Genomic DNA, 26627 nt, shown 5'->3' with positions numbered 1-26627 from the left:
TGTTCAATTTAGGACCCATTACGACCCCTCCCCGTCCCCTCCCCTGGGTCCCGGGGGGGGGCACCCCTGATTCCACCATGAACAAACTTGAAACTATAACACAGTCATTAATGTACTACTGCAAAAGTGGAAATGTTCAGTGTGGAAATTTTCATGCTTTCTGCGCAACCAGACTCTAGGACGAATATTTCTACATGCCATATGTTCCAGTAGTTAATGTCCTGATTCCGCGAAACTAAAAACATGCGAAAACCATCTTACCGGGCCGAGCGCGAAAATATTACTCATGCGAAAATATCCACTTTTACAGTAACTCATAGTATTTACTTAGCTCTACCACTTTTGGTTCTAGAAAAGAAGATTTTTAAAGATTCCTTAATTTTGAGGGCTTCGGCCACCCCCCCCCCCCCCTCGCGGTATCCGTAGGTGGGCCATGGTGCCCATCTGAACAAATTCAGATCCTTTCCCTCTAGGGATGCTACCTGCTAAGTTTGGTGAAAATTGGTCATGGGGTTCTCAAGAAGAAGATGAAAATGTTTACTTACGACACACAATGCACGACGCACAATGCACGCCAGATGCCAGACAAAGAGCAATCACAATTTAGCTCACTTGTGCCTTTGGCTCAGGTGAGCTAAAGGGGAAAATAGTCTGATCCTTGGGGAAAAGCGACAATGATAAAGGTGAATTTGATGAGTCGTATGCTTCCCCTCATCAAGAGCAACTTGCAAGGCCATCAGGTACCAGGACTAGGGGCAATCTAAATCAAATCATCCCACCAGTGCAGAGAGGGGGTATAATATAGATCTCGTTGACAATTTGTCGATGACATAATTGAGACCTATTGAGTAATGATTAGTGTACAGTGGGACATTTTTGTGCAAGTAATTTCATGCTTGGCAGGACAAAGTGAATTTTGCAAGTTTTTAATCCATGGAATCAAGACATTCAATCAGTTGAACATATGTGACAGTGCACCTCAAAACGAACATAAAGTCGCACACACTGATTTTGCGTGAGGACTGAAAATAAGTGAAATGGGTCAACCTAGCCGAACTTGACTTTTTCATATTTTCTGAAAGAGCGGGTCTTCTTTTACATTATGCTAAAATTTGGTATCATAAAATGGGCAGGAAAGTGTGTTTTTTTAGCAGTTTATCTCGAACATTTTTGGTAGAATAGTGTGATTAGGTGTGTCTTTAGAATCCCTTTTTCATTTCTGGAAAACCTTGTCCACACTCTTCACTTTTAACTCTAATAACTTTTGAAAGGATAATGCTACTGCTTTGAAAGTTGGCATTAATTATGGACAGAGTGTGTTAATGAGGCATGCTTAATTTCATTATAATCTGATAATCCCTTCATTGTTGTTACTCTGGTGGTTTACTTCCTGTTTTTTGTCCCATTCATCGCACAGCCAGCACGGTTTGGTAAAGATTAAGCGCTTGAATAGACACTGTGCTTCAGAGCCTCTTTTCTCAGTTCACACTTTTCCTGAGTTTGTGCTTTCTTTCCAATATTTAGAAAGGTTAGGAGAGTCCATTTGATTCGAGTTATACGTCATTTTAAAGCTTAAAGTCTGCTCTTTCAGAATATGGTCTTAACTAAAAATTCATGTCTGGCGACTTTTTGTTTGTTTTGAGGTGCAGGGTCACATATGACAAGTAAGAATATTTGCATGCTGTCTTTTCACACTAGTTTTTGGTCACATGAAATGTACAAAAAAAGTTTCCATACTGCAAAATGTTGCACTTTTACAGTACTTGACTTTAGTGTTTCTATCCATCATCAGCTCAACTGGGATATCCTAATTACTGCATCCAAAATAAACTTGTTGAGGTTTATACCTAACACACAAAATGAACATTAAAAAATCAAAATCTTTGAGATACTCCCAAACCTTTCAGTTTCTTATACACCTACAGGCCTGGTATACCGGATGTTACACATATGTGACAAATATCACAAATTAACCTTGGAAATAAAGATAAAAACAGCAATTACCGTTTGAAAGAAAATGAACACAAATAAGTAAATCCTACATAAAAAGGGAAACAAATCTGGTGGATCTGGTACAAGCATATAGCAAACATTGTGTCATGGTTGTTATTGTGAACATTCAAGCACAATGAAAAATAATAAAATTTGTCATTGGAAAATTTTCTCAAATGTTTAACATGCTTAAAAAGTTTAATTAGTCGTATAAAATGCAATGTATTTGCAATTACCTGTCAAATATAATGCACCATTTACTAGTATTTCATAATATTCAAATTGGGCATGAGCTTTCCGTCCTCGCAGAATCTTTGCCAGAGGCAAACTGACCATGCTACATTGTTTCAAGCCACTGGTTTATAGATGGCTAAAAAGCTATTTTTCCTCAAAGATTCTGCTATGATCAAAAGCTCAGGCCCCCTTTGACTTCATTTAACTTAACTGGCTTCCCACTATTCAACAAACTTTGTTTGTTTCTTTATTTCATTGTTTTTGCTACCATTTATTTCATTGGAATACGATGTAGTCACAGACACAGTTGTCCAACATAATGATCCACTAATTTCCATCTCCCATTAATCAGAACTGCATATTTGTTTGAACAGCTTAGACAATAGTTCAAAGGAAACTGCTTGGTTTATGACATTTAGATAAGAACTGTTGAGAGATTATACAACACCTATTTAGAATGTAGCTATCCCATTGGTCGAGTGCCCATCACGTGACATTTAGGGAAACGTTCTATTGCACGCTATGGCTGTCTCAGCCGTGCAAATTTGGTTCAACCAAAATGTTCTATTGCATGCACTCTGATGTCACAGTAAACAAACATGTGCCGCGCGCATTCAACAATTACAAGCGCGCTTACAAACACGTACTTTTGTCACTCATTTTTGTAAACACCTTCGTTTCGCATTCTTTATACAACAACGTACAATTTGTACGTATGTACAGGTAAGTACACATGTAGTGTTATACAGTGACTGCGACCGTGAGGCTACTCATTCGTCTTTCATGGAAAATGGTTGCCATTTCTGCGCTAAATTCAAGAATCTGTGAGTAACAAATCTGTTGACGTTCGAGGTGTTGTATAAAACAAATAGTGTATGGTCTTTACTTGTGCAATGGAACCATTGCACTCGTGACCATTCACTATTTGTATACTATATAATGCTTTCTACACACACACTATGACCTCATGATTAAAATGCTTTGAAATGTATATTACTTTAATGCATTTTAACCTGTCCTGACAATGAAGTGGAGTGTTAATAGACCTCTCTTTTTGTCTTCTTTGCTCCTTCTCCTTTCTTCTTATTCTTAATTGTGTTTTGAATGTCTTTATGTTCTTTGGTCTTGCTACAATTTTGTATCATTCGCTTGTGTGTGTATTTTTCCTTGTACACAGGGCCCAATGAATAATGTCTTTGTTGTAACATCAATATTTTCTTTCACATTTGTATTTCCTCTGTACTTCTGATTGAACAAGCACTACTTATGATATATGCTCAGCTAAAAAATGTTCTAGTTGTCATCATTGATTTATATATTTTGGACAACTAGTTATCTACATTTTACAAACTCAGCTTCTCAGCTGATCTCTATTTTTCATCATCACATGATGCTTCTTCGTCATCCTTTGCAGACTGAATACACTATACACTGTCTCACTTATTTGTATATAGATCCAGTATTCATGTACATTCTGTCATGTGCATTGCAGCTGTCAAGTACTTGTCTTATTTACTCCCCTTATCTTGTACTAAGAATTGCATACTGCACGAGCTGAAATTTTCGGATACAGATATTTTCGCAAATTGCTACACTTGGAGAACATTTTCGCGTGTTGTTAATTTCGTGGTTGCGAGGGTCTAACTGAACTTAGTTATTCGTACATTATTATTTTCATATGTTGTTATTTTCAAGGTTCAAAGGCGATTCGCAAATTCGTGAAAATTTCAGCTCGTACTGTATACACTCAGCAAAAAAAAAAAAAAAAGAAAAAAAAAGAAGAAAGTAAACACTTACTCGAGTTCATATTTCAGTGACCGCTATAGACCGGTGGTCGCTATAGACAGGTGGCCGCTATTAAAGGCAGGTTTGACTGTACCATGCACTCTCGCCTCTTTTCAAGAAACCAGCTGAAATTATGGATTCCTTGGTGACTGGCATGGCTACTGGCATGTGCGATGTCAGTCACCTGACAATCCATAATTTCAACTTAAATTTCAACTTGAACCTCTCAGTGCATGGTATAATATTGCTATTTCATTGAGCACCGAATAGTGTTCGTATCTCTAGCCTGCACCCTATTAGCTAATGCTTCGAAAGATGTTTCATTGTCAATGTCTAGGAAAAACTCACTCCACAATGCACTGAACACTGTAAACTCTAGGCCAATCAGGCAAGTGTATGGCACATGGCTACAGCTGTTCAAGCCATCAGCATATCTACACACAAGAGTTTACACGAAAACATCAAATTGTTGTGATCAACACTATTATTGATTGTGCCTGTTGACTTGCTATTAAATCAAATGTCAAAATGCATACATGTATTGTATCTAAAATATTTTTAGAAAATACTCCATTATATTCACTCATAAAAATCTCCACACTCTCATATTCTTAGAAAAAATGTACAATTCTCTTCCATGTCACAAAGTTAATTATCAGGGTATTGATACACTCTGACAAAAATTCACATTTTCCTTATAATTATTCGATCTTTTCCTATCACACAGAGCTCCCTAATGATTTCAGTGTATATTTTTCTCACATTCAGAGTGTAACAAGTTTGTTTTGTAAATACATTTCAAAACTAGGTCACACTTCCATTCATTATGGTAGTATTCATATGCAATACAGTATACACCATTAGAGGATAAAAATTTCATATAAATTAATTGCCAGTCATCCTTGATTTTTCCAAGGACAGCATGTGTGCATGTGTGTATAGTGTGGAAAGTAGAAAGAATTTGTTTATTCAGAGACATATTTCAGTAAGAAGATCTCATAAATGTGGATTCAATATTCAATGTTTAACTACTTTTTTTTTCACCATGGTGGAAGCCCCCTGTGTGCCATGCTATTCTGAGACACGAAGGAAGTCATGCTTTGAGAAAGAATTCTGTTTTTCCAATCTATATAACTTCTACAAATTTCTGTTTAAAAGCTGGACATAATAGTGAGCAAAGTTGAAGAGGAATGCTAAGCTTTGCTTTGATATAAATTGTATGACAAATATATTTCTATTTCTTTTAATTCAAGTTGCTACATTACTGTACAGGCATGACTTTTGCACATGAAACCATGAGAGAAACTTAGAATTTACACACAATTTCACTTTGGAACACCGCTTGATAGTCAATCACCACATAGAATGCAAGCTGTAAGAAAAATCAATCTACAATTCTTTGAATCTATATCATATGCTGTACGTTATGTTTATGTACTAAATCATTTCAAAGAATAATCACAGCATCTTTGATCATACCAACAAAGAAATTAGATATTGTTTTATCAAGCTGAGGATTTCCACCTCAAAAAGAAAACAAAGTTTCAGTTCATGTTGTTGCATGGTGTAGTTTTCACTCTGGAATGTCTGATTTTTTCCTTTTTTTTACAAACAATCCCTGTTCTACATGATTTTGTATTTAAAAATTCCTTGTTGGAAGGCAGATGCCAATGTAATCCTATCACATTGTAGATGATATTCAAATATATTATTAAATGCTCAGTAAACATTCAAAAGGTTGTCACTCCCACCTTCAACAAAGTGTAAATTGTACATTGAACAATATCATAATGCAAACTTTGCAAATACACATTGTAGTTTTTTCTAAACTATGGTCTTGATAAATGTTAAACCAAAAACTTTGTCAACTCTTGAATTAAACATTTGATATAAAATGTGCACACAAGAAATCCCAGGATTGAGTGTTTCAATCACTGTGCCTTTTGTCATTTTAGCAAAATTGTTATAGAAGGCTGTGCACTTAGAGTAGATGATGACAATAAACTAGAAGTCATGCATTCCTTTTGTCTGTCCAGTTTTGTCTAATTTTCAGTTACTACTAAGTTTGTTCTTCCTGAGAAAATAGGTTCTTTCCAAAGTGATTTTTGTCATCGGAGCACCTATTTCAATAAAATATTCACATTTGAATTTGCTTTCATGATGAAGATCGTCCTGTTCTAAGCAAAGCAACTTTCCTGCATCGTTCATGCCACTGTGTAACAAACATTTTCACAATCCCGTATGGAATAGCTACTGTTAGTATTCATTCAAGTCCATTTCAATGCCATGCATGTCAAGAGAGGAATATCATAACTGAAATGTTGAGGATCAGATGAATCATTTCATTTATTACACATTCATCTCATCAATTACTGTGCAAATATTAAGTCACAGAACATCACAACAGGGGATGCCAGATAGACAGTATAATCATTACTTGTACAATGAACACTGTACAATTAAAGGGATGGTAGGCACCTACAGAAGTTTTAGTTGAAGTGCCTGATTCGGATTTTAACTCTCTGTGAGACAATGAGAAATCACTTACAAAATATCAAAGAGCATATTTCTGCAAGGAAATCAAAGTTTATTGGATGAAAATTGGTTCTGAGATGTCTGAGATGCCCAAAAACAAAGTAAAGCAAAGTGGTTCTCATAAAAAAGTGGGTACCACCTTTTATTAGGAACATACTTTAAAAAATAGCCCTTCCTTAAAATTTGATGACATTCAGAGGACATTAACAATTGTTCATGAGCAAATAACTCTCTATTGAATTACATCCCTTCAATGGAATTTTCATTGAATTACCAATCAAAATAATTACCTAATAATAAACATATTAATGTACTTGTATGGCTGGAAATGTCCAAAGTATAGTGACCTCCATTATTCAACACTAATTTTCCAGATCTTATGACCATTATTTAGTGTACAGAAATGTCACCATAAATAGTTAGCTTTAAGTTTTCTTTTATAAAATCATAGTTTCACTGAACAGTTTTTTAATGACGTTACCGCTGAAAGTATCATTTTGTATTTAAATTCAGCATACCTTGCCTACATTACCAAGAAAATCCACAGAAAGTTTAGTGAATCAGCTTAGTTTTGTTTTGAATCATGATCACAAGGCCTTGGTTGTTTCTGATTAAAATGAGCAAGAACAAAAAAGCATGATGATAATGATAACAAAACTAATAATGATAATTCCTAAAGCTCATTCCCTCACAGGCAGAGGCACAGAGATTACAATCAGACAAGAGAGGGCAGCAAAGCTTGATATTTGATACCCTTGATTGAGTGGTTGAAGTGATGATATGAATTAAACTTGGGATCTCTTTTTTTCTGTGTCCATCTCTCTCTGTTTGTCTGTTGGTCCGTCCCATCTCTCCTCCCATATTGCTCTGTTTTTCTGTCTGCTATCTACTAGGTTTGAAAGTCTGTTTGTCTATCAGAATATACAACATGGATGCATGCTACAGCACATGAGAAAACAACTCTCATCTCACTCAAAACACTTTGTGTGCCATGGTGTAATAATCTTCCCGTGTGTCACATTATTCTGAGACCATGATGCAAGAGCACTTTTAAAATCATTCTAGATATCAAAGCCATCTACCGTTTTCACAGCAAAGTTATAGAGATATTTGAAGGCTCTCCTTGGTTGGAAACCTTACGCTGAAGTTACTGATGTTTTAATACACTGTGATATTTTGAGATGTATCGATCAGTCCGTGCATGGTTGTCATTTTGAGCAGAATATGTTGGCGAACTACAGACCATGTGAAAGTGGTCACACAAAGAGCTGAATCTTTCATAGGGAAACTTACCCATGAATATAATATAATATATTCCCATCAACAATAGCAAAACTGAAACACTGACTGACTTTTTAGAAAAGGGTACATTGGTGGTGGGTCTCTGATTTTGGTAGTTGCTTCCTCCTTTTGGTAGCTACCTGGAAATTTATAATAAAAAGTTTAGGACATTGAGAGAAATCAGGGTCTGCAGTACCAATGCAAATGCCCTTCTTTTCTGAAATTTACTGTGATGTCTCTAAGTGGGACATAACCTACCTGAAAATGCATCTATAAAGTGTATGTTAATTCCCAAATTGTCCACTTTGTTAATTTCCAGCAAATCACAAAATAAAGACAATAAAGAGTAACAGCCATAACGATATCTAGATGACCTGTTTACTTTACACACTGACAAGAAAAGAAAAAAGCATGTTTTGAATTGCCCAAATATCTATAATTCCTTATCTCAAAAAGTCAGGTACATCTCTCTATTACAGTTCAAGTAAAAAATGCCTAGTTGGAGCTTTGTGCTAAGAGGCTGGCTAGCAAGTCTGAGGTTATGTTTCATGATACAGATATAATGTTTGGCTATCCCACCATCTCAGAACAATGCAAACCTTTGATCACCTCTTCAAGTTTGCATAGTTCCTGAACTCTCTCTCAAAAAAAGGGTAATTCAAACACATAGCTCTGAAATTATTCAGGTTTTTTTTTTCTCAAACTACAAGGCAAAGTTCATCCGTGGTATAATCTTCGAATCAGTGTACACAAACTCCTACAGTATGCAAACTTGAAGAGTCATACCCCTCAAAGTCAGTCAACTATCCTGTGCGTGCACAAGAAGTTTGCAGGATTAAAAGGGAAGTACTGTTTCCAAAGGTAAGTTTAAAACTTTCTCAATAAGTTGTGTGTTTAGATTAATCTTAATTTTGCTTAATATCCAATTCTCTTGTATCATGATAGAGGTTCAATGCACTTGCATATATTTTCAGCAAAATAAAGTGTTTGTTTTGATCTGACTGAAGAAAATCTACTTACTTTAATAGTGCAATATCGATGTTAAAGCAAGCAGGGAGCTGTATTGCTTGTTTTATGTACCTGTTGACAGTTAGCACTTGTCGTAAAATCAAACAAGTTGCGAATTATTTTTGTTTAATCTTCAAAATGGTTTGTTACAAAGGGCTCTAAGTGATTCATGACTTTGAAGCCTGTGAGACTGTAACTGCCATGTAGGGCATGATCGATAATACTATAGAACTATGAGGATTTTCTGAACAGGAAAACTTGGTTTAACTCCTGCTTTGTTAGAGCGTCCTATGACAAAATGTTTTCCCCACCCAAGTCCATCTTGATCTATGAACTTGACCTTTGGCCTTGAATGATAATGGCAGGGCTCTCATAAAGAATCATCTTGCTGACAATGAAAGGCTAGCCTGATCTACTAGATATTCTTGGTTTCTTCATAATTTCAACTATCACTACTTCTGCATTAAAATGTTCCCTACAGGACTCTGCAAGCATCAGACTTTGGACAATGAAGATCATGATGAAGCTGCCCCTGCTGGTTGTCTTGGCTTTTTTCCTTTGTGGGAATTCCCCCGCCCTAGGTGCTCAGACACTGGAGGCCTATGCAGACACTGATGTGAGTCTGAATTTCGACGCGACCCTCGCAGATGGGTATCCTTTCCAGTTACTCCTGAATGAAAGGATGATATTCGACAATGACATCGCTGTAGAGTCAACCCTGTCAGCAAGTCAACTCGGGCGGTTCAACCTTGATGTTAGGAGTGATGGTGCCACCACCAGCATTGTGCTTGTCATTGCTTCAGTGCAGGAGGAGGACAGGGGTACCTATCTCCTGAGAGGAGCGGCCTCAGAATTTGCTCTTGTGCAAGAATCCATTGACGTAGTGGTGTTCTACCCACCCTCAGCCTTGAGGTGCAATGTGTCAAGATCTGTGACCTGCTGGGCAACAACAGGTTATCCTGCAGGAGAGATAACCTGCTTCCAGGATGACCAGAAGCTCATTCCTGTCGGCAGGAACAATAGCAGCGGGCAAATCCTGGAGGCTGTCTTCACGTTTGACCCTGATAAAGCCATCAGCTGCTGCACAGGCAACAGGCTATTCATTGTCCCTCGAGCAGAGTGTAATACATTTGCCCATTTCCCGACAACTGGGAAACCTGGTACACAGGAAGCTCCAGCAAATGATACAAGTACAAAGTACTATGTGGTTAACACAACTACAACACCTACTGACAGTGATAAAGAAGAGTGGATAGAAAAGTACAGGGCATCCCTTGGGAATGCATGTGCTCTCCTTGTCGTAGCTGTTGTTCTGTACCCTCTGGCTTTGATCTATCACTTAAAAATATATAACCGTACTGCAAAGAAGAAAACTATTGACACACGAGGAGAGTTCCATGAACTGTAATTCCAGGTTCCATATTGTACAGATGAATATCATTCACACACATGTATTGCCTGTTTCACCGTGCACTGCGTAGCATGATTTCCATAATGCACAACTACTGCCTCTTTATGTATCTCTTGTCATCTATAAGTATTCACTTGGAAGCAAATGAAATATTTTGTAGTATGTTCCTCTGTAAAAATGCATCTGATACATCACAGTTTAAATGGTTAGTATTACAATTTGATTGTTACATTTCTCTACAAATTCAAAATAAGATAATGAACAGGTCCACCATGCGTTTGTGTTGATATGTAATAATATGTACAGTTACTATACATTCTTTTGTTGTAAAAGCTTGCTTTGTGTTCAAAACAAGATCAATGTCATATAGAACTCGTCAGTTAGAAAAAAAAATAAATAAAGGGGTTACAGGTTTTTCTTGGAGGGACTGGTACCAACAGCTGGTCAATTTATGTTAAAAGCTCTTTCACAAGAGAAACAAAACAAGACTACTTTTTAAGGAATATCTAGGAGAATTCACAGAGAAAGGTTATCTTTCACACTCTATTCAGGTGCTTGAATAAATTCCTGTCATAGAGGTATGTAGCACTATTTGGAGTGTTTGTCACATATCCATTCATAATACAATGAACTGACATGTGTTTTAAATATCACCTTAATGTAAAATTTATGATTTTTTTATAGGATGTTATAAGGTGATGGGAGTAATAGTATGAAGTACAAACCTTTGTCCAAAGAATACAGAAAGTTTGCACTTGTAAGTATTTGTAGCTTCTGCCTTCAAATAATATGTTTTGAAGGAAATCACAAATATACAATTTCTCCCTTTGAGGGTGATACACTTGTAGTAATGTCTGTATATTTTTATATGTTCTGGAGCATTACAAAGCAACATTCATATTTCTTCTCTACTTATGCAAAAGATTTGAAGATAATGTTCACCTTTTCTGTACTTTCGAAAGGACACTGAAACTCCATTTCCTATCATATATTCTTGATTTAACTGCTGGGCTACAGCTTGCATGGTGTTACAATCCTGGCTCCCACATTCACAAGCAGTGGGTTCAATTATTATGATAAACCCATAGCTCTTATTAGGAGGAAAAAAACACCTGAGTTCTGCTCTCCGAGGTATTATAGCAGTCACATGGCATTTAGACCAACTATTACATAGCTCATGTGTATGATGCAATTATAAAACAATGCACTCTCAAATCATATTTTTCACAAGGTTCACTGGACAAAAACGTTAGGGTCTTCAGCCATGACCAAGTTTATGACTGGAAAGGGTCATACGTAGAAGTTGAATGTTGTAGAAAGAGAGTTCTGGGAATCCATATAATAGCTGAGGGGCTTTTCCTTAGTACCTTGGGGACCATTATAATTGAAACTATCAGCAAGATTAATTTCTGAAGCAAGGCTAAAAAAGGAAACAACTTGGTCTCGGGGAGAGAAGACACATGTCCACATGATTAGACATGATGAAGAAGACTGCACAGTTTTTGACTGATTTTCTAATAATGCACTGTTGATTGGACATGTCATTTTTTCATGTCTGTTCCAATCCCCTAATAAAATGTCACTATTTCCTGGAATATGGACGTGTGGTGTCCAATTGAATAATGCTGCACCAACTCCAAAACTCTTCCAGAGATGAATATTGAAGAGACCATGTAAGGCAAAAAAAAAATAATGATACTTGCAAGCAAATAAACTGTAAATAAATATACAAAATTATGATCAGCAGTATAACTTTTGAGTGATCTTAATTTCTGTTCAAGGGCCTTGTTGTAGTTCCCCAGTAGATCTTATATATATGTCTTTTATCACTGTCCTTTGCAGGCAGTCATTACAATTACAGTTTGTTTCTATGCCATGACAGTACCAATACATCCCCGTCAATCAAAACTCTATACATTACATCAATTTAAGGCAATTCAGAATGAACCCTACCAGTTGAAAGGCATCAATACTGCCCTCTATGTCAGCACATACTACAAGAATCAAGAATTAACCTAGATGTCTCCAGTGCCAATAAGAGATTCTGCCAATAATCAAACAAACTTCTTTCATAAGGACCCACAGCTTGTAATCAAAGCTACTGTAACCTTTTAATCTGATTACTTCAACTCCTTCCAATGAATGATACACACAGCAAGAGAGTCCAGAGTCAAATAACTTGATGATTGAATACAATACAAATTAGTGTACCATCTCCTTCCTCATTTCAATGTTAAACCTGAAGACTTACATGATGAAGAGCTAGAGGAGAAACTGACTTTTTGACAAGATTCCATGCCTCCTATTGAAACTTGAATCTAATTTCACATCAAAAAGAGGCTGAATTGCATTGGGATCAAAGGTTTTCACTGATGACATGCCTATAGTTTCAACAATTTTTGTTTATCAAAGAAGGGGTGTCAAAACATTTGCCATACAGTACAGTACTGTTGATATCTCAAAGTCCACTGATAGGGCTATGTAGTCCATAATGTACACAATTGACCAGTGTACATACGGTCAAGCCACTTCACACAGCACTTTATACATTTGAATACATTATGTCAAATGCATGTCTTGCAGTAATTCTGTGGCATTGTGAAAAAAAAAATCTATAATTTATCCCCATATTTGACCTGATGATCTCCACAAGATTTAGGTCTGAAAGTCAATAAATGATTTCAATGATGATAATAATAAAGGGCATTTCCATAGCAAAGGGGTTCATTTCCATTATCTATTTCACATATCAGTCAATGAGTGAAAATGCACTATCAAAACAATATCCTTGTTAGTGCGTCTGTATTTTATTGGAGTGAGCTAGTAGCTGTTGAGATTTGATAAGACAAAGTGGTGTCAAAAAGTTTGTGTGACAGTAGTATGTGTTGTGTCATATGGGGAAATAAATTGAAAAAAAAAAATCTGCATGAATTTGAAGGTACTTTGATTCAAAGTTAGGTAATGGTGTGCAGATAAAATTCATGTCAACAACAAGGCATGTTGTGTTTTTAACTCGTTCAATACTGAATTCTCAAATGTCCATAGACTTAATGTACAGGCTACCAGGTTCCCGTATGGAACAGGTTAAAATAGATGAAACAGGCAAGAATCAATGTCAACCATATTCATTCCCCAGACTGTAATTAACTTCAACATAGATTAGACACTTCAAGTGAGTCAATCATAACCCAGTATCAGCATGCCTTGCAGTAAGTTCAAGTACATCAGTTTCTTGCCATCGCCTGTGTGGCACAGTATATCCGCCTGTAAGCCATCATGGTTCAATATTTGGTTGTGGCTCAAACTATAGTAAATTCCCTCACACATGCAAAAACAATACCCCAAAACATCCAAAACATACTTTAGTGTACAGACGCAGTCATCCAAACAGCGCTTGTTAAAACAAGCATAGTTAAGGCAAGGAGTGTTTCTCAAAAAAGAGCATCCTCCTTGGTTAAAACATCTGTTACTTCTTATAACATTTTGTACTGGATATATAAGATTATTGCAATGGGTGTGATTTTCGTGACATACAACACTGTTTTTACAGTTCTCAGATTACCGATTTACAACTGTTTTAGCAGTGTTCTTACTAAAGAACTAACACTAAAAGTTACTTGAAGAGCACAAACCCCCACCAAGACCACACAGTCACATTACAACACTCTATAATAAACTGTGCACCTATCTCTTTGTTGTTTTTGCTGCTGCTGCTATTGTTGTTGTTGTTGCTGCTGCTGTTGTTATTGCTGTTGTTGTTCTTGTTGTTGCTGCTGCTGCTGTTGTTGTTGTTGTTGTTGCTGTTGTTGTACTACAAGTGTGTTGCGGATCCTGTTCATGATCTGGATCACCAACAAACTATAAATCACCTGTAACTTTTACCACAACAGATCCAACACAAAATTTACCTCAAAATCCACCTAGCTATAAAGGATTATACACTTTTTAATAATATTGCTGGCATGTCAAAACAACAACAACAACAACAACAACAAACCAATAAATGTCAGCAAAAGTGTAAAACAGAGTTTCCACAGCAAATGGCTAATACTGATACCAAAGCAAGGAAAGTTAAGTTTGACAAATCTTGCTCATTGTGTGCTGGTCTATGTCTCTGATTGTGAAAGATACTTTTTATGAAGAAAAAAAAATGAGGATGAGGTTTGGCGTTCCTATAGTCAGTAATTTAACTGTACGGGCAGTCATTGTACTGAGATTTTATTGTATTCCTGGACAGTTTGGTGTGCGACTGCGACCATACCGATTATTAAAACCCTGTATCACATTGTGGAGGACTGCCACCGTTGAAAGTTTCCAGGGCTTACAGGTCTTGCTAAGCCAAGTGATGCTGCCCTTGACTGGATCAGCAACTTGGACATTGATCTCTGAGGTTACGACCTCCCTTTGTATCGCATCACACAGCAGTATGGCAGAAGAACACGAGAATGAAAGCACACATTTACATGAAATGGTGTTTTATTGCCAGTGTTATTAAAGGACAAGTTCACCTTCATAAACATAAGGATTGAGAGAATGCAACAATATTAGTAGAACACATCAGTGAAAGTTTGAGGAAAATTGGACAATCGATGCAAAAGTTATGAATTTTTAAAATTTTTGTGTTGGAACCGCTGGCTGAGGAGACTACTACAGCTTGTGAGTCATATGCGTACAACAGTATAAAGAAAATATAAAGAAAATTCAACATATTTTCACTTTTTTCGCATAATAAAAGAGCACTTGACTTGCCTCTTTCTAAAGGCAGGGGGAATAATATTACCCATAACATTTGTCGGTAACGAGTCGGGGGAATGTGTACTTTTTTCATAAGATGACATTTTGTGAAATTCTCTTTATATTTTCCTTATATTGTTGTACGCATGTGACATCTAAGTTTTTTCACACACTGCAGTAGTCTTCTCATCCAGCGGTTACTGCACAAAAACTTCAAAAATTCATAACTTTTGAACGGATTGTCCGATTTTCCTCAAACTTTCAATGATGTGTTCTACTAATATTGCTACATTCTCTCAATCCTTATGTTTATGAAGGTGAACTTGTCCTTCAAATGAAAAAAAAAAAATGTTTTTTTTTCATGTTTAAACTACAGTGTATGGGTCATAGAAAAATAGACGATCACATTCTTCTCACAACAAAAATGCAGAAAAAAGGAGATTATGAATGAAAAAAGGAACAAAAATAAAGAGACAACAGATGCGACTGTGTCAAATGATATTGAAATTAGCAGAAAAGAACACCGTAAGGAATGCATCATGCATACATCCAACATTCAGTTCGACCAGTGAAATCACACACACAAGGACAAATCAATAATCACAAAAATTCACAGTCAAAACACCAATAGAGGGCAAAATTAACCCATCAAATACTAACACATCAGACGTCAAAATTTTAAGAAAAAATGTTGCCAACTTTGGAGTAAAAAATCTGACCTGATTGCTTGAGAGTATCCTTCAGGAAATCAAAATCCTCCCACTTTGCCGCACTTCCATAAATCTTGCTGATCTCCTCTGCTGTCATTGGCTCAGTCCCATGGCTGGCCCGAAGAATGTCGCCCTCTCTTGACAGTTTCAGGAAGTTGCCCTTCTTGGCATCAAACACAAGACCTTTTGTGCTGTTATACATAGGAGTATGAGGGGAAAAACATGAAAGAGAATAATTTGATCTCTGTGTACACATAGTAAAATTCAATATTGGATCAGAGGTAAAATGTAACTGTGATGGAGGAATAATGAGATTTGCAAAGGATCATTTATTTTCCTCTTCCTCGCCAATACTTCATGAAAGGCATAAGCTCTCATGCATGGCATAGGAGTTTATAGGTCTGGAGTGTAATACCAAGGTTTGATTGACTACTCTACAAAAAGACCTAACTTTATGAACATTTTTTTAAGAAGTGAAGATAAGGTCATCTTTGTTATAATTTCAATATGATATGGGTATAGAAGAAAACAAAATCAGGAGAATTTATACAGATTCCCCTGGCCATCAAATTATCTTTTTCATGGTGATTACTAAAAAACAGTACCAGGTTTTAAAACTCAATTTCAAAATACACTCAAAAATCAAGATCAATATGATTTGTTCAAAGAAAGCAAATTAAGGATTGATCTCTTTTATGTGAATTGGCACCATGATACTCTGGGGGAATCATAGATTTCAAAACTGATAAAAATTGCAAATTATGAAGGTGATTCGGCTGAAAACTTTTACACAAATTATTGTAAGAATTTGATATCATAAAATTCCTTATGGCATTTATAATGGTATAGGAATGTTTAGAAAACAAGAGACTTTCATTTTATTCAAGCATGTCTTTATGACTATAACACAGAATTTCATTTGACCCAATACATCACATTAAAATCACAAATTGTATTTCAATCTTCAAGACCACTGTCCTAAAGAGTGTTTACAGGGGCTGGTCTGCTTGCTTTAACATTTAAATAGAAATAAAGATAGGCATATATGTCTAATAATCAACTTCAAAGTTAGAGGATTATGGAAAACAACTTAAAATATCCGAAAAATAATAGTCTGTGGGATTTTTTTTTTTTTTTTTGGGGGGGGGAAGGGGTAGTGACACTTTAACAACAACCTTTTATGATAGTTTTGTACTATAGCTCTACTACTTTTGATCTGCAGGATTTCCATATCTGTGACCATTTTGGGGGGAAGGATTCTATAAAAAAAAAGAACAACAGTCATGTGGAAAATACTAGCAGCATCTAGTTTAAATTTCATTTCTTATTCCTAACTGTGTAAAAGATGTCAATGATACGGTGATGTCATAGAACAGACACAGGACCATTAGAAGCCTTGCAAGGAGACATAGTGAATTATGTATTTTGATCCACACATATATTACATCAGTCAGAACAAACATAACATTTGTACAAGTTTATCACATTGCATTATGTGTGGGGGGCCTTCAGACAAAATGAAATGAGGGGAAATGCAAAGCAAATAAGAAAAAAATCTTAATCTTTTTCTGGACAAATTCACAAAAACAATCTTACTCCTACTCAAAGTGCAGAATTATGAAAAAAAGACAAAGTGAGGATATTTTGATACTGGTAGTGGTACATTCCTTTCTTTCATGCTCATTGGACCCTGAAAACCTGCAGTAACAAAGAAAGACAAACAAAAAAAAGATCTCCCAAAGAAAATTCTGATTGCATGCTGGAGTGAGTTGGAATGAACAGTTTGAACTATAATAGAAAAGAATGGATTGTATGATGTGTGATGTTTGTAACGTGCAGGCCCCAGTATTGCTCAGAGTGGAGTGACTACCGTACAATTTGTATATTGTGCCGGTGCAAGAGAATCGCAGTAGAGTAAACAGCAGCACGTTGAAACTCCATTCACCTTATATGACTCAGCAACAAAGTCAGCAGTTTGTCTTGAAATGGTAGGTGTGATCATGAAAAACTACATTTTGATGCCTGCATATTTTTCTGTATTGAAATTACAAATTGTAGTATCAGCCCTGATCTTTGTGAACATACACGAAGTAGATCTGAATAGCAAAGACTCCAACCTGAAAGGACAGCCTCCTTTAACTGGAAACTTTCCCACCTGGACCCCCTTTACAGAATTTACAGAATGTTTAGGATTGTGTGTGATGGGTCTACGGCAATTACCCAGGACCCTTCCCCTGAGGTATTTGCCCTGATAAGGTGTGTGATGTACTGCAAAACATGATATATATATTCGCGGAATGAAATTTTCGCGAATTGGAGCCGACAGCCTTTTTTGGGGCATGAAATTTTCCCGAATTGCTACTGGCATTCAATGCATAGTGTAGACAAGAACTTTCACGTTCATTTTGATCTCGCGAATCTTGGCGCTTGCAAAATTTGCGAAATCAATATGCACGCAAACATTCCTCTTTTACAGTACCCTGTGGCTCCACAGTAGCTTGGTAGCACGGGGATACCATGGAGTGAAAAGGTTGGCCCCACTGGGATATATTAGAAAATCCCCAGGTCTTAATAGAGCAGTAAAGTGTGCTTGTGGGCGAGTCAAAGCTATTTTTTCCATGAAAGTTGATTTTTCAACATTAAGCAATTAAATTGAACTGGCTACCAATTTCAAGCTAAGACATTGGAATTTCATGAAGGGATGGTGATGTTAAAAGACTCAAATCAGGGGCCCGTTGCATAAAAGTTACAATTATGGTAACTTTGTCATCCAACGGCAACTACCATGGAATTCTTGATTTTGATTGGCTGTTGAGTATTGTTGCGGCCATGGTTGTTACCATTGGATGGCAAAGTTACCATAATAGTAACTTTTATGCAACGGGCCCCTAAATTACAAAGGATATAAATGAATAATGCCAATTAAGAAGATTTTCACAATATCATAACAAATGAGACATTCAATGGTGTATAAAATTCAGTCTATTTTAGCAGTTTTCAATAAATAGTTTAGTGTCAGAACGTAAAGACAGGTTATTTCCAACATGATGACCTTTCAAAAATTCAAAGAAAGGCAAATGAGGGACATACATGTACTAATTACAATTGGAACAATATCATTTTATCGTAGATTCTAAGTGGGTCATTGAATTTGGCTGCAATTTTAAAAACCGTAGAGCTCTACATGTATAACTAAAAACACATTTTGGCCTTGCCCTAAACATAAAAATAGGACACGAAAAACACACAGAATACTGTAGAGCTCTTCGACATGCCCTCATAGAATGTACTGTACGTATGTGCAATGCCTGTAACTGTACTGAAGTGGATTGTGCTTGCACGATGCAGTTTTAGCTATATGGCGCGGTCACTATAGGTAAGTAATGGGACACATGCAATGACATTATCACAGCAATAGTCATTTATGTCTAAGTTGCAATTACAAAATTGTTCATAATTCACTGTGTGGAAACATATAAGTTTCAAAAAGCCTTCTCCTATTTCACTACAGACGACATGAATCCAGTACTTCTATCGAATCTCACTCACAGGTCCCCTTGGAGAGCATGTTATTTTAAAACATTTCAGGATGAAGCGCTCCACTCCAAGATGTTCGAATAATTTCATCAGGGGCTTTCGCCTTTTTTACAGCCTTTTGCTGGCAGCTGCCTTTTTCTACTCCCTTGCCTTTTTGCTCTCAACATACCTCACAAGCACAACTGCAAAAGACCAGGCAAAAAACAAGGAAAGGTATGAGAAGAGCAATAAATTCTTTGAAAATGTTGAAAGTGGCGAGACTCTGAAGGATCATGGATCCCAAATGAGAGAAGATCAGAGTGAGCCGTGCTACAAGCAAGTTCAAATTTGGACGAAGAGCATCCACTGGGCTGCTGATGGCAGACAGGAAGTTCAGTGCCCTGGTCTTTCCTGTGGTCTGAGGCAGGTGGAGGACACTAGTTTTATAACCATGGCAACGAGCGATGCAGTCTTATTTCACTACCTTACCCCCTGGGACTGGGATGCGATGCACAAGCGAAAGTCACGTGGGCAAAAATGGATCTTCTTTTCAACCAAAAGTCCAGTACACACACAAAGAAACATAATACCACCACGAAAATACTACAGCACTTCCTATGACTACATAATGTCTTACCGACGATACAGGGGAAGTCTCTTTGGGGATTTTGGAAAGGTCCACGAAGAGCGAAATGGGACTTGGCAGACGAACTGGGCCACAGGAAAGAGCAAGTTAGCTGCATGGGTTAAGAAGGATTGCACGGAGGGAAATGCTCAGAATGCGACCTGGAACCGCAAACAGTTCATTGAGGAACTTGGCCAGCTGATGGACATTAGCATTTACAGTCACTGTGGCCCCGAGCCTTGCTTTCCAAACTCTGTTGGGTGCAACTCCAGACTGCAGCAGCACAAATTCTATCTGGCACTGGAAGACTGCAAGTGTCGCAACTACATCACACAGGTGTGGGACATTGCGTTCCGCAACGACTTGGTTCCAGTGGTGTATGGGCCACCGATTGACGACTACCTGCTTGTGCTACCGAAGCACTCTTTCATCCACGTTGATGAATTCAACAACATGCAGGACCTTGTGCAACATCTGCTCCTCATGGACCAGGATGATGACTTGTACAACTCCTACTTTGAGTGGAGGAAGCAGGGTTACCCCGAGAGCATCACAGAGGATCAACTTTTGAGTCCAGACATGATGTGTCAGGTGGTGGAGCGCTTGCTGGAGGATGAGAAAGCTGAGCAGATGGGAAAATACCGAAGAAGGGCTATACCAGACTGGGAGAAATGGTGGGCAGGGTCCTGCGATGATTCTAAGGATGGACCATACCACTGAGCATCCTTGCTCGATCATTGTTTGAAAGCAAACATGCAATTCAAAGATAAATTGACAGAAAACATGGTAGCCACTTGTGATCTGGTTGCATGGAAAATGAATGGCATTTGATGATGCTGATCTTGGTTTTAGGAGGAATTCAAGATGTGAACTTAGCCTGATAAGAAGGAATAAATTTTTGACAAGACAAAAAAAATGAAGAAAAAATCAGAGAAGTTATCATATCGCAGGGTTTTACTAATTTTACCAAAACTCTTCTTGAATGGTCAAATGCAAATGAATAAGCTGATGTTATTGCCTTACAACTTGCCACAAATATTATATTTTTTACATAAAATCTTGAAATTTGAAGTTGCTAATAACTCTTTTTGTTTAAATGACACCCCAGTCTCAAATTCCAATAAATAAGACTAATTATTATTATAGTGCACATGTATGTTTTACACTTTACATACAGTAAGCAGCTGTACAATCAAATTTCAGCACTTTTAAATTTGTGAGGTGATATTATTTTCCAGCTCATATGAACTGTTCAAGTATTGTTTTGCAAAAATTAGCATGTTTCAAAATTCTATAATTTCCCTAATTCTTATCAGGTCATGATCAAATTTTCATTGTTATGCTTATCAATCTCATTCTTTCTATTCAGAATTCTTCAAAATCTATGCTGACATATCATCTAAAAGAAGTGAAGGCCTGATATCAAGAATAGGCCTCTGATCCAATATAAAATAAATATGATAGCTTTACTTGAAATTGTTGTAAATCATTGGTTTTCATGCAATGCAATACAATGTATGTCTTGATTTGGGACTCTATTCCCCAAATGTTGAAAGGTGGGTGAGGACTTTCTCACACTCTTGTCTAGAATGAGAAATGGATGAGTCACTAAAAAAAAAAAAAAAAAAAAAAAAACTGACTTTATTATTCACCTTGCAAAAATCAAAATCATACATCACATGAGATCAAAATTGCAAAAGTGAGGAGAAATGTCACACAGACATCTGATAACCGAAGACCTTTGCCATCCGTGTGTGAAAACTGCAAACAAACTAGAATTACAATCATGGAATGTGAAAGTCAAACACAGCGATCACTTTTGAGAGATTTTCAGATTACTGCTGACTAATCCATGCCTGTATCTCAATCTGATTCTCATTATATGTTACAGTACTGTAAACTGAACACTGTGATTTTATTGGATTGTAACTTCTGCATTGTAAATATCATGTTCATGTTCTCGAGATTCTTATTGACAGTAATCAGCAACTTATAAAGAAATTTGTTTTGGGGATATAGAATTGCACTCACAACTTAAATGTTTCATTATATCCATAGATGAATACATCAATACAATGAGGAATTTGCACAGAAAACAAATATAAAACTTCGGTATTGACTCAATCCATGGCATTTTGATCCATGTAGTTTCGTTGTTTGTCTGTGTGTGTGTGTGTGTGTGTGTGTGTGTGCGTATGTATGTGTTTGTAATCTTTTTATATGAGGGGATCGGCTTTACCCTAACTTACACTTGTACCTGGGCTGTAATAGCGAGCTTGAATTCGGGGGGGGGGGGGGGGGGGGGGGGGGGGGGGGGGGGGGGGGGGGGGGGGGGGGCATTATGGCCCTCCCTTCAGATCTCGGCCGTTGATCGCACAATCGACGCAAAATTTTGCATGAACATAAAGCCGGATGTAATCTACATGACTGTTAAGTTACATTTTCAAAAAATTTGCATTTTCTATTTTAAATCAATCAATTATGCAAATATATGCAAAAAAAACTCATTTTTGTCTGTAATTGGCTTAAAGAAGCTTATGGAATGCTGATTTTTTGGTGTAAATATTCCTAGTGACATTCCAAACATTTGTGCGTAAAAAAGTTCAGTATCAAAATTAATTTCCTAATTTTTTATTGTTTTATCATTTTCTTATGTACTTCTCTGTTTTTTCAAACATTTGTTTTTGTTATTTTTTTCAGCAGAATTTGTCATACACATTTTTTGAAGCATAATTATACTAAAATAAATTGTTTTCAGCCATTAGAATTAAAAATATGAATCTTTATATAGAACTAATTGAAAAAACACAAAATTTGTATTGACTTTGTACACAAAATCACATTTTTGAGCAATTTTGGGGTTGACGAAAATTTTTTGAAGGGGCGTGGCTTCGGAACGGTATGCCCGGGTGTGACAAATTTGGTCTTAAAAGTTGCGCGAGAATTGAAAGTAAAAGGTCAGCGAAAAATTTTGCGCACCGGAATGGTCACGGAATTCGTCGAGGGGGGGCCATTATGGCCCCCCAGGTATGTTAGGGTTAAAGCTCTCTTCAAGACTGAATTCTATCAGGGTCAATAAGTCATCTGACAATATGAAATCAAAATAGACCCAAAAAAAAAAAAAAAACAGCAAGGTATTTAAACAAATTCTTTTCCCTAATCACCTTCAGCTTTTGAGACAACCTAATTCTCTCTTTTCCCAAGCCACAAAATACATTTCACACATTACTCTGAAACACATACAAATACAGATACACACATTCTACTGATTACTCACCAAAAGTCTCTATGTTTGTAGAAAGGCTCCAGCAATTCTTTGCTATAGCCCTTCCTGGTCACCACTGACTCTGCCAGGCTCTTGTAGATAAGCTAAGATGTGACAAAAAAAAAGTCAACACATAAAAGCAGGAAGGAATTAATAGGGAGAGTACTGTAAAAGTGGAAATTTTCGTGCATTTCGCGCAACCAAAAAACTAGCGTGAGAATAAAATTACATGGATATTTTTGCTTGCCGTAATGTTCCCGTACTTACTGTCTCGATTCCGCAGAATTAAAAACACGCAAAGCTCTTCCAACTGGGCCCAGCGTCACACAAAAATATCCACTTTTACAGTACATTTTTAAGGTTACCGTACTTCTGTTAGTCAAATTGGGCAACCATGATTAACAAAAGATTACGTTTGATCTTTTATCTTGGGGCCATCAAATTGAATGAATTTAAAGATTTTAGTGGCCCAAACAGGTCACCATATCTTTAAAAAAAAAAAAGGAAAAAAAATCTGAAGGTTGAGCTGTTCACAGGTAATGGGAAATTCTAAATTTTCCAATTAAAAGGCATTACTAGAAATAATTGTGATGTAAACTAACTTTGATTTATCTGGATTAAACTGGACTGTCAGATTGTTATGACGGACACAAATCGGAAAGCCCTTTTCATAAGAGTTTTGTCACTCACATGGTCAAAATCTGTTTAAAGTTATGATGAATTTTTGAAGTTTTGGTTAATTCTGTGTGCTGCCCTCTCTAAATGGGAACTCTACAACAATTCAAGATATGGACATAGCAAAACAATATATCCAACAGAAAATTATAAGAAGGGAACTTCCCAAAAGTTCACTATCATGGTGATCTTTTAAAGAGCACCTGAAAAAGCCTCTTCAGAAGGCATCCAGAAAATGTTCACTTTCAGTAACAGGTCACAGAAATGTTTACTGTTCCTTTAAACTTTCATTATGAAAAATATGAGCTAGGGTGTCATGCACAATGCAGTTTCATAATCATTCTGTTTTCATGTAAGCATAGTTTAAGAAACAACTCATACTTCATGAGCAATCACACTCACAGTGTACACACCGTACACTATTTGTACCATCTGAAACTGAAGTTAGTCGTTTAATAATCATTAACAAATCTTTTAAGTAATCAGGAGCTAAAAAAAAAAAACAATGTACAAAATCATTAATGATGAATGGCAAGCGCAATAGTCATTTGGAAGCACAGTTCCAACTGTACACAAGACCACACACAGACAAACAGACAGTGATCTACAGACACAGACTCCCACATGCACATACACATCTCAACCGACCTGTATCTTTTCACTAGCCACAACCAATACATTGTTCCGTATTGAGTCAAGATTATTAAGGCCACTTGAAAGATACATTCCATTATTCCATGGCTAACTTCAGTTTCAGATTATGCAGGCAGTGTACACAGTGATCGTGAATTTGCAGCTCACTATGAGTGAGTTACCGTTACTTTGTTAGCAACACAGATGTCAACATCAATATTGATGCTTTCTGATTGTAAGTTTAATTTGATTCAAATTCACTCGAGTTATTTGAAATATTGACCATTGTTCCTGTGATTTTGATGCAATTTGGTCCAGTGGAAAATCAGAGTTGCCTTTACTTTAGCATTAAGGATTATTAACCACAAACACCCATTTGTGTGTCAAACCATAGCTTCAATCTCTTTATCACCTACACAGTGTCACTACACTAATCCTAAGTACTGTAGATCTATACGCCGAATATTTTGTGAGGTTTTTATTTTCGCGAATTTTGCGAGTCAGGTGCTATTCCCGAAATTAAAAACATGCAAAAATACTGACTCTGATCCCGATGTGGATGTGACATAATTATGCATGTACATTTTCTGTACAGTACAGGACTCCATGATCACAAATTTAACTACTCGCGAAATCTTTAGGAATTCCCGATTCGCGAAAATTTAGACTCGCGAAATATAATTTGCGTATCGTACTCATCAGCAAAATGTACGATCAATGTAAATTTAGTACTGGTACCTCACAGCTCAGAATATTTCAAACTGGAAACATTGTTTGATAGTAATTTGATACAATACAAGATGTTTTAGGGTCATTTAATGAGTGGGGTCTCTCTCACAGTATTGGCCAGTAACTATACACAGCCCAGTCGCTGTACGTAGATACGTAGCATAGCGCAGTAACAGCGTCTGGACAGGCTAATTGGCCAGCTGCTCGGCAGTACTGGCATACTAAACTTTCATAAAACCAGTACCACTATTGGTACTATACTAACTAGCTGACCGACTGCTGTTTGACGAATAGGTATTAAAAGCAAATGGATACAAGGATATTTTGTCATAAGTTTACAATATACAAATGATGCACACTCAGGTGCATCATGACATTAGGAATTGTGCGCATACGGTAACTATGAGGGCTACATTTCATACCCGCTCTCCTTTTTATTCCGTCAAACTGCTGACTAAACAAATACATCTCACATTTACTATTACTGTATTAGGATGCAAAGTTCTGCTTTGTAGGCTTTGACAGGTTTTACACTGCACTACCTTTATTTTCTCGTTAAAGTGTCAAAGTGTTAAAAGGCATACAGCTATCACATCAGTACAGTAAATTACTGTCAGTAGCTGGCAGCAGCTGTATTGTACAACTCTAGTACATTGTACAAGTACTAGTATTACACGACCGGTGCAGGTGTCTGTTATCAACGCAACGTGCCCTAAACATACCGTGAATGTTTGGTCAAGCTTATATTTGCACAGTGTGTGATCCAAGTCCACACCGACGGCATCGACGTCCATCAGAGAGATCGTCTTTGGTTTGGAGTCGTGAGAAGACATTTTCTGACCTCCGAGATCAACGCGGAAACGGTAAATTGTAGAGCTGATTTGGCGAAAATGCTTGAAATTGAATATGTTGCAATAAGTCATTCACGCTTTTGTATTTTGGGTTTCGCGGGAGTACTCTGCTGTCTCTTCGCGGCGATCGTGTGGCGTAAACACAATGCACATGTGTGTACGTGTAGTATTTTTGTAATGTGGTTGCAATCCATTTCGCCCTCTACGTTGAATTAAGCGAGTGGGGGTTTCCCCTATTATGAAGCCGGCAGTTCATGGACTAGTACGAGTACATGGGATGGTGCCCGGTCTGTCATACTGTAGGCACGTGCCTTGGAGATCAGTCTCCCGAAGACAGTGTCAAAGAAAATATTGATCAAGGCACAGTACTACAGGTGTTACAGAAAAAACAACAACAACAACAACAAAATTTTCAGTCGTCCCATTTTATATGTTTCAATTCAATTCAATTCAATTGTGCATTTATTTCCATCATCAAAAAGAAAAGAAAAAGTTGACATAATCCAAAGTGATACAATTTTTTTTTCATTTTTCTTACACTCGTCTGATAAAGGATTTTTTTTTCAAATACAATATAAATTATATGCACGAATGATGCCATAAAAAAAGAAACAATGCACTTTGCCATGGCAACAAAAATAGT

At 36.9% G+C, this 26627-nt stretch overlaps 2 protein-coding genes across 2 annotated transcripts in view; one reads left to right on the top strand and one right to left on the bottom strand.

Moving 5' to 3' along the window:
* Positions 1-26068, bottom strand: part of LOC139717547 (5'-nucleotidase domain-containing protein 1-like) — a 275580-nt gene extending 249512 nt beyond the window's left edge. Inside the window, exons 1-3 of the mRNA XM_071629055.1 lie at positions 25856-26068; positions 23109-23200; positions 15700-15881 (exon numbers count right to left, since the gene is read on the bottom strand). Coding sequence (XP_071485156.1) covers positions 15700-15881; positions 23109-23200; positions 25856-26056 — 475 coding nt within the window. The 5' untranslated portion in view covers positions 26057-26068. The remainder of the gene's footprint in view (positions 1-15699; positions 15882-23108; positions 23201-25855) is intronic.
* LOC139717548 (uncharacterized) lies at positions 8622-11727 on the top strand. Its single transcript, XM_071629056.1, has 2 exons — positions 8622-8688; positions 9317-11727. Exon 2 carries the CDS (start codon positions 9344-9346, stop codon positions 10241-10243), a length of 900 nt encoding a protein of 299 aa, XP_071485157.1. The 5' UTR covers positions 8622-8688; positions 9317-9343; the 3' UTR covers positions 10244-11727.
* Positions 26069-26627: the final 559 nt, after the last annotated feature.

Source organism: Diadema antillarum, unplaced genomic scaffold (genome assembly GCF_040938485.1).
Source record: "Diadema antillarum isolate AM-2024a unplaced genomic scaffold, OU_Dant_1.0 scf00000076, whole genome shotgun sequence".
NCBI classification, from domain to species: domain Eukaryota; kingdom Metazoa; phylum Echinodermata; class Echinoidea; order Diadematoida; family Diadematidae; genus Diadema; species Diadema antillarum.
The sequence above is the reverse complement of the archived record's forward strand: the minus strand, read 5'-3'. Positions and strand labels throughout refer to the sequence as shown.